This window comes from Salvelinus fontinalis, chromosome 8 (assembly GCF_029448725.1).
Source record: "Salvelinus fontinalis isolate EN_2023a chromosome 8, ASM2944872v1, whole genome shotgun sequence".
NCBI lineage: Eukaryota > Metazoa > Chordata > Actinopteri > Salmoniformes > Salmonidae > Salvelinus > Salvelinus fontinalis.
Genome location: NC_074672.1, coordinates 27,174,571 through 27,188,000, shown reverse-complemented (window position 1 = coordinate 27,188,000; position 13,430 = coordinate 27,174,571). Strand labels below are relative to the sequence as shown.

The 13,430-nt window shown below is 47.3% G+C and overlaps 1 protein-coding gene across 6 annotated transcripts in view; it reads right to left on the bottom strand.

Annotated features, from left to right (window-relative positions):
* LOC129860989 (IQ motif and SEC7 domain-containing protein 1-like) overlaps positions 1–13,430 on the bottom strand; it is a 261,820-nt gene that overhangs the window by 31,256 nt on the left and 217,134 nt on the right. For 5 of the 6 annotated variants that reach the window (XM_055931983.1, XM_055931978.1, XM_055931979.1 and 2 more), the window contains 2 exons: positions 1,926–2,178; positions 326–1,599 (listed from right to left, as the gene is read on the bottom strand). In XM_055931983.1, coding sequence (XP_055787958.1) covers positions 326–1,599; positions 1,926–2,178 — 1,527 coding nt within the window. Of the gene's footprint in view, positions 1–325; positions 1,600–1,925; positions 2,179–7,817; positions 7,998–13,430 lie in introns of those variants that run through there. The other variant, XM_055931980.1, reaches the window with a different exon arrangement.

Sequence of the window (13,430 nt, the reverse complement as noted above, 5' to 3'; positions counted from 1 at the left end):
TAAGTTAAATAAGTAGACATATAAATATGCAAAGAGATGACACAAATGTCCAAATATATGACTTAGCCTATAGGCCTATCTTACACAAATGCATTTTCAATTTTTCCATTTTAATAGATCCTCTTATCCTCAACATTCCTAATTGAATTGAATTAGACTTATTTACTTATATTGTGTGGCACTCATATAACCGTGATTACTGTAGGTAGGTCACCTCGGTTCAACTACCAGGACAACTCTACAACATCAACAGCTCATTGACCCCAGCTCATGACCCCAATCAGTGGTCAGCCACGTCAGCACTTTGTCAGAGCCGAGCACCTACTTGTTGAAGAGGTTCAGGCCGATGCGATAGTGCCTCTTGCGGATCACATCGTTGCTGAAGACCGGTGAGTCCCAGCTGTTGCGTGTCTCTTTGTGGTACGTCTGCTTGCTGAGTGTCTGTTCCCTCAGGCTGTCCCGGGACGACGACTCAGAGCTGCAGTTGATGGTGTCGTTGGAGTTAGACGTGCTGTTGATGCTGTCGTTGTCCCCATCCGAAAAGTCAGACTCAGACTTGCTCTGCCGGTTGGCCGAGCCGTTGATGGCCAGGTGGCTCTCCAGCGCCCTGTGGCGGTGACGAAGGGGAGCCTCGTCGTCCCGGGAGGGCCCTCGTGGGGGCGGGCCATGAGAGATGTGTTTGGGGCTGGCCTGGGAGGATGCCACGATGTGCCCTCCCCCGTGAGACTCGTAGACAGGAGGACGTTTGATGGAGCTGCGGTCAGAGCGGTCGCTGTGTTCGGCGGAGCTGTCGCTGGGCGGCTCGATGGTCAGCAGGGGGAGGTGGAGCCTCTGTTCCTGACACTCCAGGGAGGGAGTGCTGCGACAGCTGGTGTCCGTGTCACGCTCCTCATCCTTGGGGTCCAGTGGCCAGTAGTCCTGGGAGGAGTTGGCCGAGCGCAGGCGGAGGTCTGACTCAATGCTGGAGGGCTGGTCACCAGACCCCCGCGACAGCCCCATGGAGGGAGACAGTTCCTCCTCGTCAATAAACAGAGTCACATCGCTGTAGGATGCCATCATGTCCTCTCGCTTGCGTCCCGTCGCCCCGCGGTGAGGCTTCACCTGATAGGCCACCTCCCTCTCCACCTCGGGGCAGCCCTCTGGGTCATGACCCTCGTCGCCCTGCAGGCTGCGGCAGTTCAAGGCGTCGTCGATGGACTCGGCCAGAGACTTGACCTGCCTGGAGAAGGCGTCCTCCAGCTCTGTGATGGCATCCGTTAGGTGGTTCTGGGAGGCCGGGTGAGACGCCATGTTGGCCTGGTGGTGGACCTCCAGGTCCCCACACTCGGACTGTACCAAGGCCAGGGGGGTGCCGTCGTCTGTCAGGGACACTTGTTTCCCCTCAAAGTAGGAGCTGTGGACTTTCTCAGGGCCCTCGAAGGAGAACTGCATCCTCATATTGGACAAGACGATGCGTCGGGACATGCGGTTCTCAGACATACAACTCCTGAGACGTTCAAAGTTTTTGTTCATCTGGTACTGACGGAAGGCTGTTTGGATGGTTCGGGCCGCATGCCGGGTTATGAAGCGTCCTCCATATTTACGCTCCAGCATCTCCACCTGACGGATAATAACATCATGATTATAACACAACAGCCCTTCACAAATGAGGACCCATGCTCATACACACGTGGGACTGAATTGAGATGGTCGAGGGACAATTACTATAATTTGTTAGTCATACAAATGTCCAGGATGAGCAGAGAACCTGTAGCAAAGCCATGCCATTGTTTTTTTCAAAGGTATCTGTAGATGCTTAGTTAGGGTGTGTGTAGTGTGGTCAATGATACAGTCGTTCAGTAGGGGAGATATTAGGTGACGACATCTGTATAGATATTGATAAGTGTGTCTTCAGACAATCAGACAGTGGGGCCGGGGTACTCTACCTGTTTGTCCTGGAGGTCAGCCGACAGCTCATAGCCCTCTGAGTGTGAGCGGGAGCGTTTGATGGCCTCTTCCTCGGCCTGCTTGCGGAGGATGGACTGGGAGTGCTGGAGCTTGGGCCTGCGGGGGGGCCGCTGGGGGCCGGGCTGCACTCCGTGGCCGTAGAGGGGGCCCTCGAAGCGGTCTGGGCTGATCACTGGGCCCCTGTAGCTGGCTCCACCGTCGCTCTCACTGGGCCGTGCATCCCCCTCCACACTGCAATAACAGACACACAGAGATACACAGTTACTCTACTGCAATGACAGACACACAGAGATACACAGTTACTCTACTGCAATAACAGACACACAGAGATACACAGTTACTCTACTGCAATGACACAGACACACAGAGATACACAGTTACTCTACTGCAATGGCAGACACACAGAGATACACAGTTACTCTACTGCAATGACAGACACACCGAGATACACAGTTACTCTACTGCAATAACAGACACACCGAGATACACAGTTACTCTACTGCAATGACAGACACACAGAGATACACAGTTACTCTACTGCAATAACAGACACACAGAGATACACAGTTACTCTACTGCAATAACAGACACAGAGATACACAGTTACTCTACTGCAATAACAGACACACAGAGATACACAGTTACTCTACTGCAATGACACAGACACACAGAGATACACAGTTACTCCACTGCAATGACACAGACACACAGAGATACACAGTTACTCTACTGCAATAACAGACACACAGAGATACACAGTTACTCTACTGCAATAACACAGACACACAGAGATACACAGTTACTCTACTGCAATGACACAGACACACAGAGATACACAGTTACTCTACTGCAATAACACAGACACACAGAGATACACAGTTACTCCACTGCAATGACACAGACACACAGAGATACACAGTTACTCTACTGCAATGACACAGACACACAGAGATACACAGTTACTCTACTGCAATACCACAGACACACAGAGATACACAGTTACTCTACTGCAATGACACAGACACACAGAGATACACAGTTACTCTACTGCAATACCACAGACACACAGAGATACACAGTTACTCTACTGCAATGACACAGACACACAGAGATACACAGTTACTCTACTGCAATACCACAGACACACAGAGATACACAGTTACTCCACTGCAATGACACAGACAGAAAGAGTTTCTCAAAGTTTTCATCCTCCACACTGCAATGATACAGAGAAACACAGTCATTCAAAGCTTTCATATCTGGTGCCCATCCACTGGTCTCCCAGTACTCATACCATATTGACACTCATCAAGTAGTCATCTCATTCATTACTCCTCTAGAACCTATTCAGGACAGTAAAGTACAACCACCACCAACATTGACCATTCTGTACTCCTTTGGAACTGTCATTCTTTCATTTTTTTATTTAACCTTTATTTAACCAGGTAGGCCAGTTGAACAAGTTCTCATTTACAACTAGATAAAGCAAAGCAGTGCGACACAAACAATAACACAGAGTTACACATGGAATAAACAAACATACAGTCAATAACACATTGGAAAAAAGTCTATATACAGTGTGTGCAAATGAGGTAAGATAAGGGAGGTAAGGCAATAAATAGGCCATAGTGGCGAAATAATTACAATTTAGCAATTAAACACTGGAGTGATAGATGTGCAGAAGATGAATGTGCAAGTAGAGATGCTGGGGTGCAAAGGAGAGAAAACAAATAACAGTATGGAGATGAGGCAGTTGGATGTGATCTGTGAGCTGCTCTGACAGCTGATGCTTAAAGTTAGTGAGGGAGATATGAGTCTCCAGCTTCAGTGATTTTTGCAATTCGTTCCAGTCATTGGCAGCAGAGAACTGGAAGGAGAGGTGGCCAAAGGAGGAATTGGCTTTGGGGGTGACCAGTGAAATATACCTGCTGGAGCGCGTGCTACGGGTGGGTGCTGCTATGGTGACCAGAGAGCTGAGATAAGGTGGGGCTTTACCTAGCAAAGACTTATAGATGACCTGGAGCCAGTGGGTTTGGCGACGAGTATGAAGCGAGGGCCAGCCAACGAGAGCATACAGGTCGCAGTGCTGGGTAGTATATGGGGCTTTGGTGACAAAACGGATGGCACTGTGATAGACTGCATCCAATTTGCTGAGTAGAGTGTGTACATGACTTTAACCCCCGTGCTGCTGAATAAGTTCAGGAAATGTCTGTGAATCAAGTCCTCACAGCATGAATTCCAACTAAGCTGTTGATGTCTAAATGAAAACAGCCAAATAAAACAGTGAGGGCTGAAGTCCATGTTTCTGTGTGTTTAAAAACGTAATTACAGAGCCAATACTGCATAGATGGTGGTAGAGCAGCATTCAGCCATAACACGACTCACACGGGTCATTTCTCAAAACTGCTGACACTACCATTTCTAGACATAGCCTACATCAACTTCTCAACACCGTGTGTAACGGGTGTCGTAATCCTCCTCCTCAAACGAGGAGAGGAGAGAAGGATCGAAAGACCAAAATGCAGCGGGTTGTGAATACATAATGAATTTTAATAAACAAGACGAAACTAAACACACGAAGAACACTTGATACTTTACAAAACAACAAAACGAAGTAAACAGACCTGGACACGAACTTACATACAACGTGAAGAACGCACGAACAGGAACAGACTACAAATACCTAACGACAATGAAACAGTCCCGTATGGTGCGCACATACACTGACACGGAAGACAATCACCCACAAACAAACAGTGAGAACACCCTACCTTAATATGACTCTCAATTAGAGGAAAACGCAAAACACCTGCCTCTAATTAAGAGCCATACCAGGCAACCCAAAACCAACATAGAAACAGAAAACATAGACTGCCCACCCAAAACTCACACCCTGACCATCACACACATACAAAACAACAGAAAACAGGTCAGGAACGTGACAGAACCCCCCCCCCCCCTCAAGGTGCGAACGCCGGGCGCACCAGCACAAAGTCCAGGGGAGGGTCTGGGTGGGCATCTGACCACGGTGGTGGCTCAGGCTCCGGACGCTGTCCCCACACCACCATAGTCACTCCCCGCTTCTGTATCCCCCTCCCAATGACCACCCTCCAACTAAAACCACATAAATGAAGGGGCAGCACCGGGATAAGGGGCAGCACCGGGATAAGGGGCAGCACCGGGATAAGGGGCGGCAGGTCCTGGCTGAGGGACTCTGGCAGGTCCGGGCTGAGGGACTCTGGCAGGTCCGGGCTGAGGGACTCTGGCAGGTCCGGGCTGAGGGACTCTGGCATGTCCGGACTGGGTGGCAGCTCCGGACTGTAGGGCAGCTCATGACTGTAGGGCAGCTCATGACTGTAGGGCAGCTCATGACTGTAGGGCAGCTCATGACTGTAGGGCAGCTCATGACTGTAGGGCAGCTCATGACTGTAGGGCAGCTCATGACTGTAAGGCAGCTCATGACTGTAAGGCAGCTCATGACTGTAGGGCAGCTCATGACTGTAGGGCAGCTCATGACTGTAGGGCAGCTCATGACTGTAAGGCAGCTCATGACTGTAAGGCAGCTCATGACTGTAGGGCAGCTCATGACTGAAGGGCAGCTCATGACCGAAGGGAAGCTCATGACTGGAGGGCAGCTCATGACTGAAGGGCAGCTCTGACAGCTCCTGACTGGCTGGCGGCTCTGGCGGCTCCTGACTGGCTGGCGGCTCTGGCGGCTCCTGACTGACGGACGGCTCTAGCGGCTCCTGACTGACGGACGGCTCTAATGGCTCGTGGCAGACGGACGGCTCAGAAGGCGCTGTGCAGACAGATGGCTCAGACGGCGCTGGGCAGACAGATGGCTCAGACGGCGCTGGGCAGACAGATGGCTCAGACGGCGCTGGGCAGACAGATGGCTCAGACGGCGCTGGGCAGACAGATGGCTCAGACGGCGCTGGGCAGACAGATGGCTCAGACGGCGCTGGGCAGACAGATGGCTCAGACGGCGCTGGGCAGACAGATGGCTCAGACGGAGCTGGGCAGACAGGTAGTGCAGAAGGCGTTGGGCAGACGGCCGACTCTGCCCTGCTTAGGCGCACAGTAGGCCTGGTGCGTGGTGCCGGAACTGGAGGTACCGGGATGACGGCACGCACTTCAAGGCTAGTGCGGGGAGCAGGGACAGGGCACACTGACTTCTCGAAGCGCACTATAGGCCTGGTGCGTGGTACCGGAACTGGAGGTACCGGGCTGAGGGCACGCACCTCCGGGCGAGTGCGGGGAGAAGGAACAGTGCGTACAGGGCTCTGGAGACGCACAGATGGCTTAGTGCGTGGTGCCGGAACTGGAGGCACTGGGCTGGAGACACGCAGCATAGGGAGAGTGCGTGGAGGAGGAACAGGGCTCTTAAAACGCACTGGAAGCCTGGTGCGTGGTGTAGGCACTGGTGGTACTGGGCTGGGGCGAGGAGGTAGCGCCGGAAATACCGGACCGTGTAGGCGTACTGGCTCCCTTGAGCACTGAGCCTGCCCAACCTTACCTGGTTGCATGCTCCCTGTAGCCCGTCCAGTGCGGGGAGGTGGAATAACCCGCACTGGGCTGTGTTGGCGAACCGGGGACACCATGCGTAAAGCTGGTGCCATGTAAGCCGGCCCAAGGAGACGTACTGGTGGCCAGATATGTAGGGCCGGCCTCATGACATTTGGCTCAATGCCCAATCTAGCCCTACCAGTGCGGGGAGGTGGAATAACCCGCACTGGGCTATGCACCCGTACAGGAGACACCGTGCGCTCTACTGCGTAACATGGTGTCTGCCCGTACTCCCGCTCTCCACGGTTAGCCTGGGAAGTGGGCGCAGGTCTCCTACCTGCCCTCGGCCCACTACCTCTTAGCCCCCCCCAAGAAATTTTTGGGTAGTACTTGCGGGCTTCCAGCCTTGCTTCCGTGCTGCCTCCTCATAACGTCGCCTCTCCGCTTTCGCTGCCTCCAACTCCGCTTTGGGGCGGCGACACTCCACTGGTTCTGCCCAGGGTCCTTTACCGTCCAGGATCTCTTCCCATGTCCAATCCTCCTTTTCCCACTGCTGCTGTCGTTGCTGTCCGTTAACCCGCTGCTTGATCTGGGTTTGGTGGGTGATTCTGTAACGGGTGTCGTAATCCTCCTCCTCAAACGAGGAGAGGAGAGAAGGATCGAAAGACCAAAATGCAGAGGGTTGTGAATACATAATGAATTTTAATAAACAAGACGAAACTAAACACACGAAGAACACTTGATACTTTACAAAACAACAAAACGAAGTAAACAGACCTGGACACGAACTTACATACAACGTGAAGAACGCACGAACAGGAACAGACTACAAATACCTAACGACAATGAAACAGTCCCGTATGGTGCGCACATACACTGACACTGAAGACAATCACCCACAAACAAACAGTGAGAACACCCTACCTTAATATGACTCTCAATTAGAGGAAAACGCAAAACACCTGCCTCTAATTAAGAGCCATACCAGGCAACCCAAAACCAACATAGAAACAGAAAACATAGACTGCCCACCCAAAACTCACGCCCTGACCATCACACACATACAAAACAACAGAAAACAGGTCAGGAACGTGACACCGTGCGCTGATTAAAAGTGCATGTAAGTGGGTCGGCCATGATTACTATTTGAAATATGACTGTAACAGCCCCATTCATTATCTAGTATTCAGAGAGAGTAACACGTCACCAAGCCAATCTCCATGAAACATTCAACAGTCAGCACATTTGTTGGCGTGATGACACAGTAAGAACCAAGTAGTGCAATCAATATATAAACCCTTCAAACCAACCTTTGAAAGCAACCTTTCAACCCGGCAGGAATTTAAACAGGAGAGGGTACTTACTCACTCTTACGTTCAACATTTGGAGAAGACTGCTGCTTCACACGCAGAGACCTCCTGTGCTCTATGAACTGCCAACTCTTCCTCCATACCTTGTCCACCATGTCTGACTGCCAACAGCAGTCCAGAGTTCACAGTAATGACTGTATATATGATCACACTCAGAGTAGCTCCCTCCAATAAGTCTGCACCATGCAGTTCAAAGGTCAACCAGTGTGCAATGACAGTTACATCATGTTTGGTGTATAGGAGCCTCAGTAAATATTCCAAAGTCCAGTTTGAGCTCACAGTGACAAGGTAAATATATAAAAATGCTAATCATTCGAAAAGTCTCAAATTGAAATCCATTCAATAAGTCAACATGGAAGGGGTGTTTGTGAGCGGGGGTGGCTTCCCCATATATAACACCTGTCATTAACTCTTTTCATGGGAACTTTCCCTTTTACACAGGATATGTTTGGGTTTGAATAGTGACCTCATCTGTAGTTTACACTGGACAAACCCTGGATTCTTAGCTACATTAAACCACTTCCCTCATCATACAGGAAGAAGGCTGCCAACAACTGAGTTATGGCCAGGGGAGTTCGTTATCGGTTGTACACTACAAACATAGAAATGAATCTTAAAGCTGTAATAAAAACTACAGCCAATAAGACTTTTAGTTACGATTTCATAGTTTAACAATGATGTTTCCAATTTCCATTACATGCGAAATCAGACATTGTGGTACTACTTAGTGTTTATATAATTTGATATGAAGACTATTAGTGAATTTGACCCCTCTTACACCACACCCAAAGTACCAAAGTAACAAGCAAGGTTGTTTGCCTATATCATCTGACCTACAAACAGATATCAGTCACAGCTGACTACAGCCAGTGCTAATCCCCTGACCATGACCACAGGGTATTTTCAGCCTTATAGTGGGATGACTGTATAGAATACTCACAACACACCCTTCTGCATCTCAAACACATACTGACACCATGTTATGACCCTCAGTCAAGGTTTAGTAGGCCCTCCAACTGCCTGATTAAAATGTAGGGGCCTTCTGACTGCTAAATGGGCACTAGCACTACTAACGTATGCACCACAGCTGAAGAGTCAGAGGGGTTAACACATGAAAGACATTGAGAAAACGGCTAATGACACTACGGTTTCAAAGGAGCACAATCGGTTTAAAACTTTTCTCAGAGACACATTGTGCTTTGTAAGCCCTTTTGTATTCGTTTTAGACACTCAACCGCCTCTCAAGCAAGCAGTGGCCTGTGAGTTCTCTAAACACGTAGATCGACGTGTCTCTACAGCGACCAGCCAGACTGCCACCTAGACCATGGAGGAATTAGCTGAATACAGACAGAGAACGGCTATTCTTGTGAAGTACTGCAGAAAACTAGGGTGTTGCAGTGAGATTTAAAGTGACAGTTACAGATGAAGTCGGACGTTTACATACACCTTAGCCCAAATACATTTAAACTCAGTTTTTCACAATTCTTGACATTCAATCCTAGCAAAAATTACCTGTCTTAGGTCAGTTAGGATCACCACTTTATTTTAAGAATATGAAATGTCAGAATAATCGTAGAGAGAATGATTTATTTCAGCTTTCATTTCTTTCATCACATTCCCAGTGGGTCAGAAGTTTACATACACTCAATTAGTATTTGGCAGCATTGCCTTTAAATTGTTTAACTTGGGTCAAACATTTCGGGTAGCCTTCCACAAGTTTCCCACAATAAGTTGGGTGAATTTTGGCCCATTCCTCCTGACAGAGCTGGTGTAACTGAGTCAGGTTTGTAGGCCTCCTTGTTCGCACACACTTTTTCAGTTCTGCCCACAAACTTTCTATAGGATTGAGGGCAGGGCTTTGTGAAGGCCACTCCAATACCTTGACTTTGTTGTCCTTAAGCCATTTTGCCACAACTTTAGAAGTAAGCTTGGGGTCATTGTCCATTTGGAAGACCCATTTGCGACCAAGCTTTAACTTCCTGGCTGATGTCTTGAGATGTTGCTTCAATATATCCACATCATTTTCCATCCTTATGATGCCATCTATTTTGTGAAGTGCACCAGTCCCTCGTGCAGCAAAGCACCCCCACAACATGATGCTGCCACCCCCGTTCTTCACGGTTGGGATGGTGTTCTTCAGCTTGCAAGCCTCCCCCTTTTTCCTCCTAACATAACGATTGTCATTATGGCCAAACAGTTCTATTTTTGTTTCATCAGACCAGAGGACAATTCCCCCAAAAATATGATCTTTGTCCTCATGTGCAGTTGCAAACTGTAGTCTGTCTTTTTTATGGCGGTTTTGGAGCAGTGGCTTCTTCCTTGCTGAGCGGCCTTTCAGGTTATGTCGATATAGGACTCGTTTTACTGTGGATATAGATACTTTTGTACCTGTTTCCTCCAGCATCTTCACAAGGTCCTTTGCTGTTGTTCTGGGATTGATTTGCATTTTTCGCACCAAAGTACATTAATCTCTAGGAGACAGAACGCGTCTTCTTCCTGAGCGGTATGACGGCTGCGTGGTCCCATGGTGTTTATACTTGCATACTATTGTTTGTACAGATGAACGTGGTACCTTCAGGCATTTGAAAATTGCTCCCAAGGATGAACCAGACTTGTGGAGGTCTACAATTCTTTTTCTGAGGTCTTGGCTGATTTCTTTTGATTTTCCCTTGATGTCAAGCAAAGAGAAACTGAGTTTGAAGGTAGGCCTTGAAAAACATCCACAGGTACACCTCCAATTGACTCAAATGATGTCAATTAGCCTATCAGAAGCTTCAAAAGCCATGACATCATTTTCTGGAATTTTCCAAGCTGTTTAAAGGCACAGTCAACTTAGTTTATGTAAACTTCTGACCCACTGGAATTGTGATACAGTGAATTATAAGTGAAATAATCTGTCTGTAAACAATTGTTGTAAAAATTACTTGTGTCATGCACAAAGTAGATGTCCTATCCGACTTGCCAAAACTATAGTTTGTTAACAAGAAATTTGTGGAATGGTTGAAAAACTAGTTTTAATGACTCCAACCTAAGTGTATGTAAACTTCCGACTTCAACTGTATGTATGTGTCATGCGTTGTCTGCACTGACACTTTAAGCCCAGCTAAATAGGCTACACCTTGAGTTGAACTGGATGTATTGAGTTGATCTGAATGTATTAAGTTGATCTGAATGTATTGAGTTGATCTGAATGTATTGAGTTGATCTGAATGTATTGAGTTGATCTGAATGTATTAAGTTGATCTGAATGTATTAAGTTGATCTGAATGTATTGAGTTGATCTGAATGTATTGAGTTGATCTGAATGTATTGAGTTGATCTGAATGTATTGAGTTGATCTGAATGTATTAAGTTGATCTGAATGTATTGAGTTGATCTGAATGTATTGAGTTGATCTGAATGTATTGAGTTGAACTGAATCAAATGTAGTTCTAATAACTCATTGTTGTCATAGCAAGACAAAACTCTCAGACATAAATCGTAGTTACACACCATCCACAGCTTTCTTACACACCAGTTCTTCAACAGGGGACTATATCAGAGTAGATCCCTGTGACAGGTTAAGTGGATAACATTAAGTCTAACTCTCTGTTCTGTTGGGCAGAGACACCGAGGCTCACATTACCTTGACAGTAAACGAACGCTAACCGCCTCCCTCTGGGCATTAGATATACACACAGTGTACTGTATCTAGACAGTCTAGACCTGCAGACAGATAGCTAATGTTAAGATACACACAGAGGCCTATTTCCTGCATGCAGCACCAACACACCCAGTGTGACAGAGTGAAAATCACTTGTTGCATAATCGCCATCGGGACAAGTGTTCCCGACCATCTGTCATGTAAACGGTGGGTTTGACGACGCACTCGTCCCCGAAGTGAGGCAGGCGCACCTAGTATCCTGCCACAGCACTACCAGAGAGACCGGCTGTAACAATGCCTTTATTTTACTATGAATTTGACAGATCTGCGATTTTCATGGTTTCATCAATACAAATGATTTATTGTATTTGATATAGTCCATAATTCCATTTCAGGGGAATATTGGAATTGATGGTTTCTCTGGCATAACAGACTATGATGAACTGAATAAACAGCTTCATGAAGCCCTGAACCTTCGGTGCTACAGTGAATCTCTTTCTGTCTATTGTTGCATGCGCTTCTCACAAAGACTGATCCTGTCGGAAATAAGCTTTGCTACAGAGATTTAGAATCTGGTTTTCTTAAGCTACTGTAAGAGTTTTCTGGGCTGTTCTTCATTGTGTCAGGCCAAAACCATGTATGACAGTAGTGGATATGGTTGCTTACAGTGCACAATTCCCTCTCCTTTACTGCGCTGGCCCTTTCCATGGAATACTGAAGTCTCCCATATAGTCTTATCCTCACTTCTCCACCTCCATCCATCACGCAACAGCACCCACTCTCCCTCGGATTCTAATTCTCCCTCTTCAGCCACCAAAATGGTGTACGTAAGGAGAGAAAAAGCAAAGCGAGAGAGAGAGACTCCACGTGCCGTCCTGCTGTTTTTTTCCTTGAAGGTCACCCTCACTTCCCCCCTGTCAGGTCAGTCGTTCATGATGAGAGGAAGAGAACAGAAAAAAAGGAAGGAAGAAAAGCTATGTTTTAGAGAGCAGATGTTTCAGGAGAGAGAGAGAGAGAGAGAGCGAGAGAGCGAGAGAGCGAGAGAGAGAGAGAGAGAGAGAGCGAGAGAGCGAGAGAGAGAGAGAGTGCAGTGAAGGGTGAAAAAAGGAGAGAGGAGGAGGGGAAAGCAGGGTCTCATATGACAGTTGAAGTCGGAAGTTTACATACACTTAGGTTGGAGTCATTAAAACTAGTTTTTCAACCATTCCACATATTTCTTGTTAACAAACTATAGTTTTGGCATGTCAGTTAGGACATCTACTTTGCATGACACAAGTAATTTTTACAACAATTGTTTACAGACAAAATATTTCACATAATTCACTGTATCGCAATTCCAGTAAGTCAGAAGTTTACATACACTAAGTTGACTGTGCCTTTAAACAGCTTGGAAAATTCCAGAAAATTATGTTATGGCTTTAGAAGCTTCTGATAGGCTAACTTACATCATCTGAGTCAATTGGAGGTGTACCTGTGGATGTATTTCAAGGCCTACCTTCAAACTCTCTGCCTCTTTGCTTGACATCATGTGAAAATCAAAAGAAATCAGCCAAGACCTCAGAATAAAAATTGTAGACCTCCACAAGTCTGGTTCATCCTTGTGAGAAATTTTCAAATGCCTGAAGGTACCACGTTCATCTGTACAAACAATAGTATGCAAGTATAAACACCATGGGACCACGCAGCCGTCATACTGCTCAGGAAGAGACGCGTTCTGTCTCCTTGAGATGAACGTACTTTGGTGCGAAAAAAGCAAATCAATCCCAGAACAACAGCAAAGGACCTTGTGAAGATGCTGGAGGAAACAGGTACAAAAGTATCTATATCCACAGTAAAACAAGTCCTATATCGACATAACCTGAAAGGCCGCTCAGCAAGGAAGAAGACACTGCTCCAAAACCACCATAAAAAAGACAGACTATGGTTTGCAACTGCACATGGGGACAAAGATCATACTTTTTGGA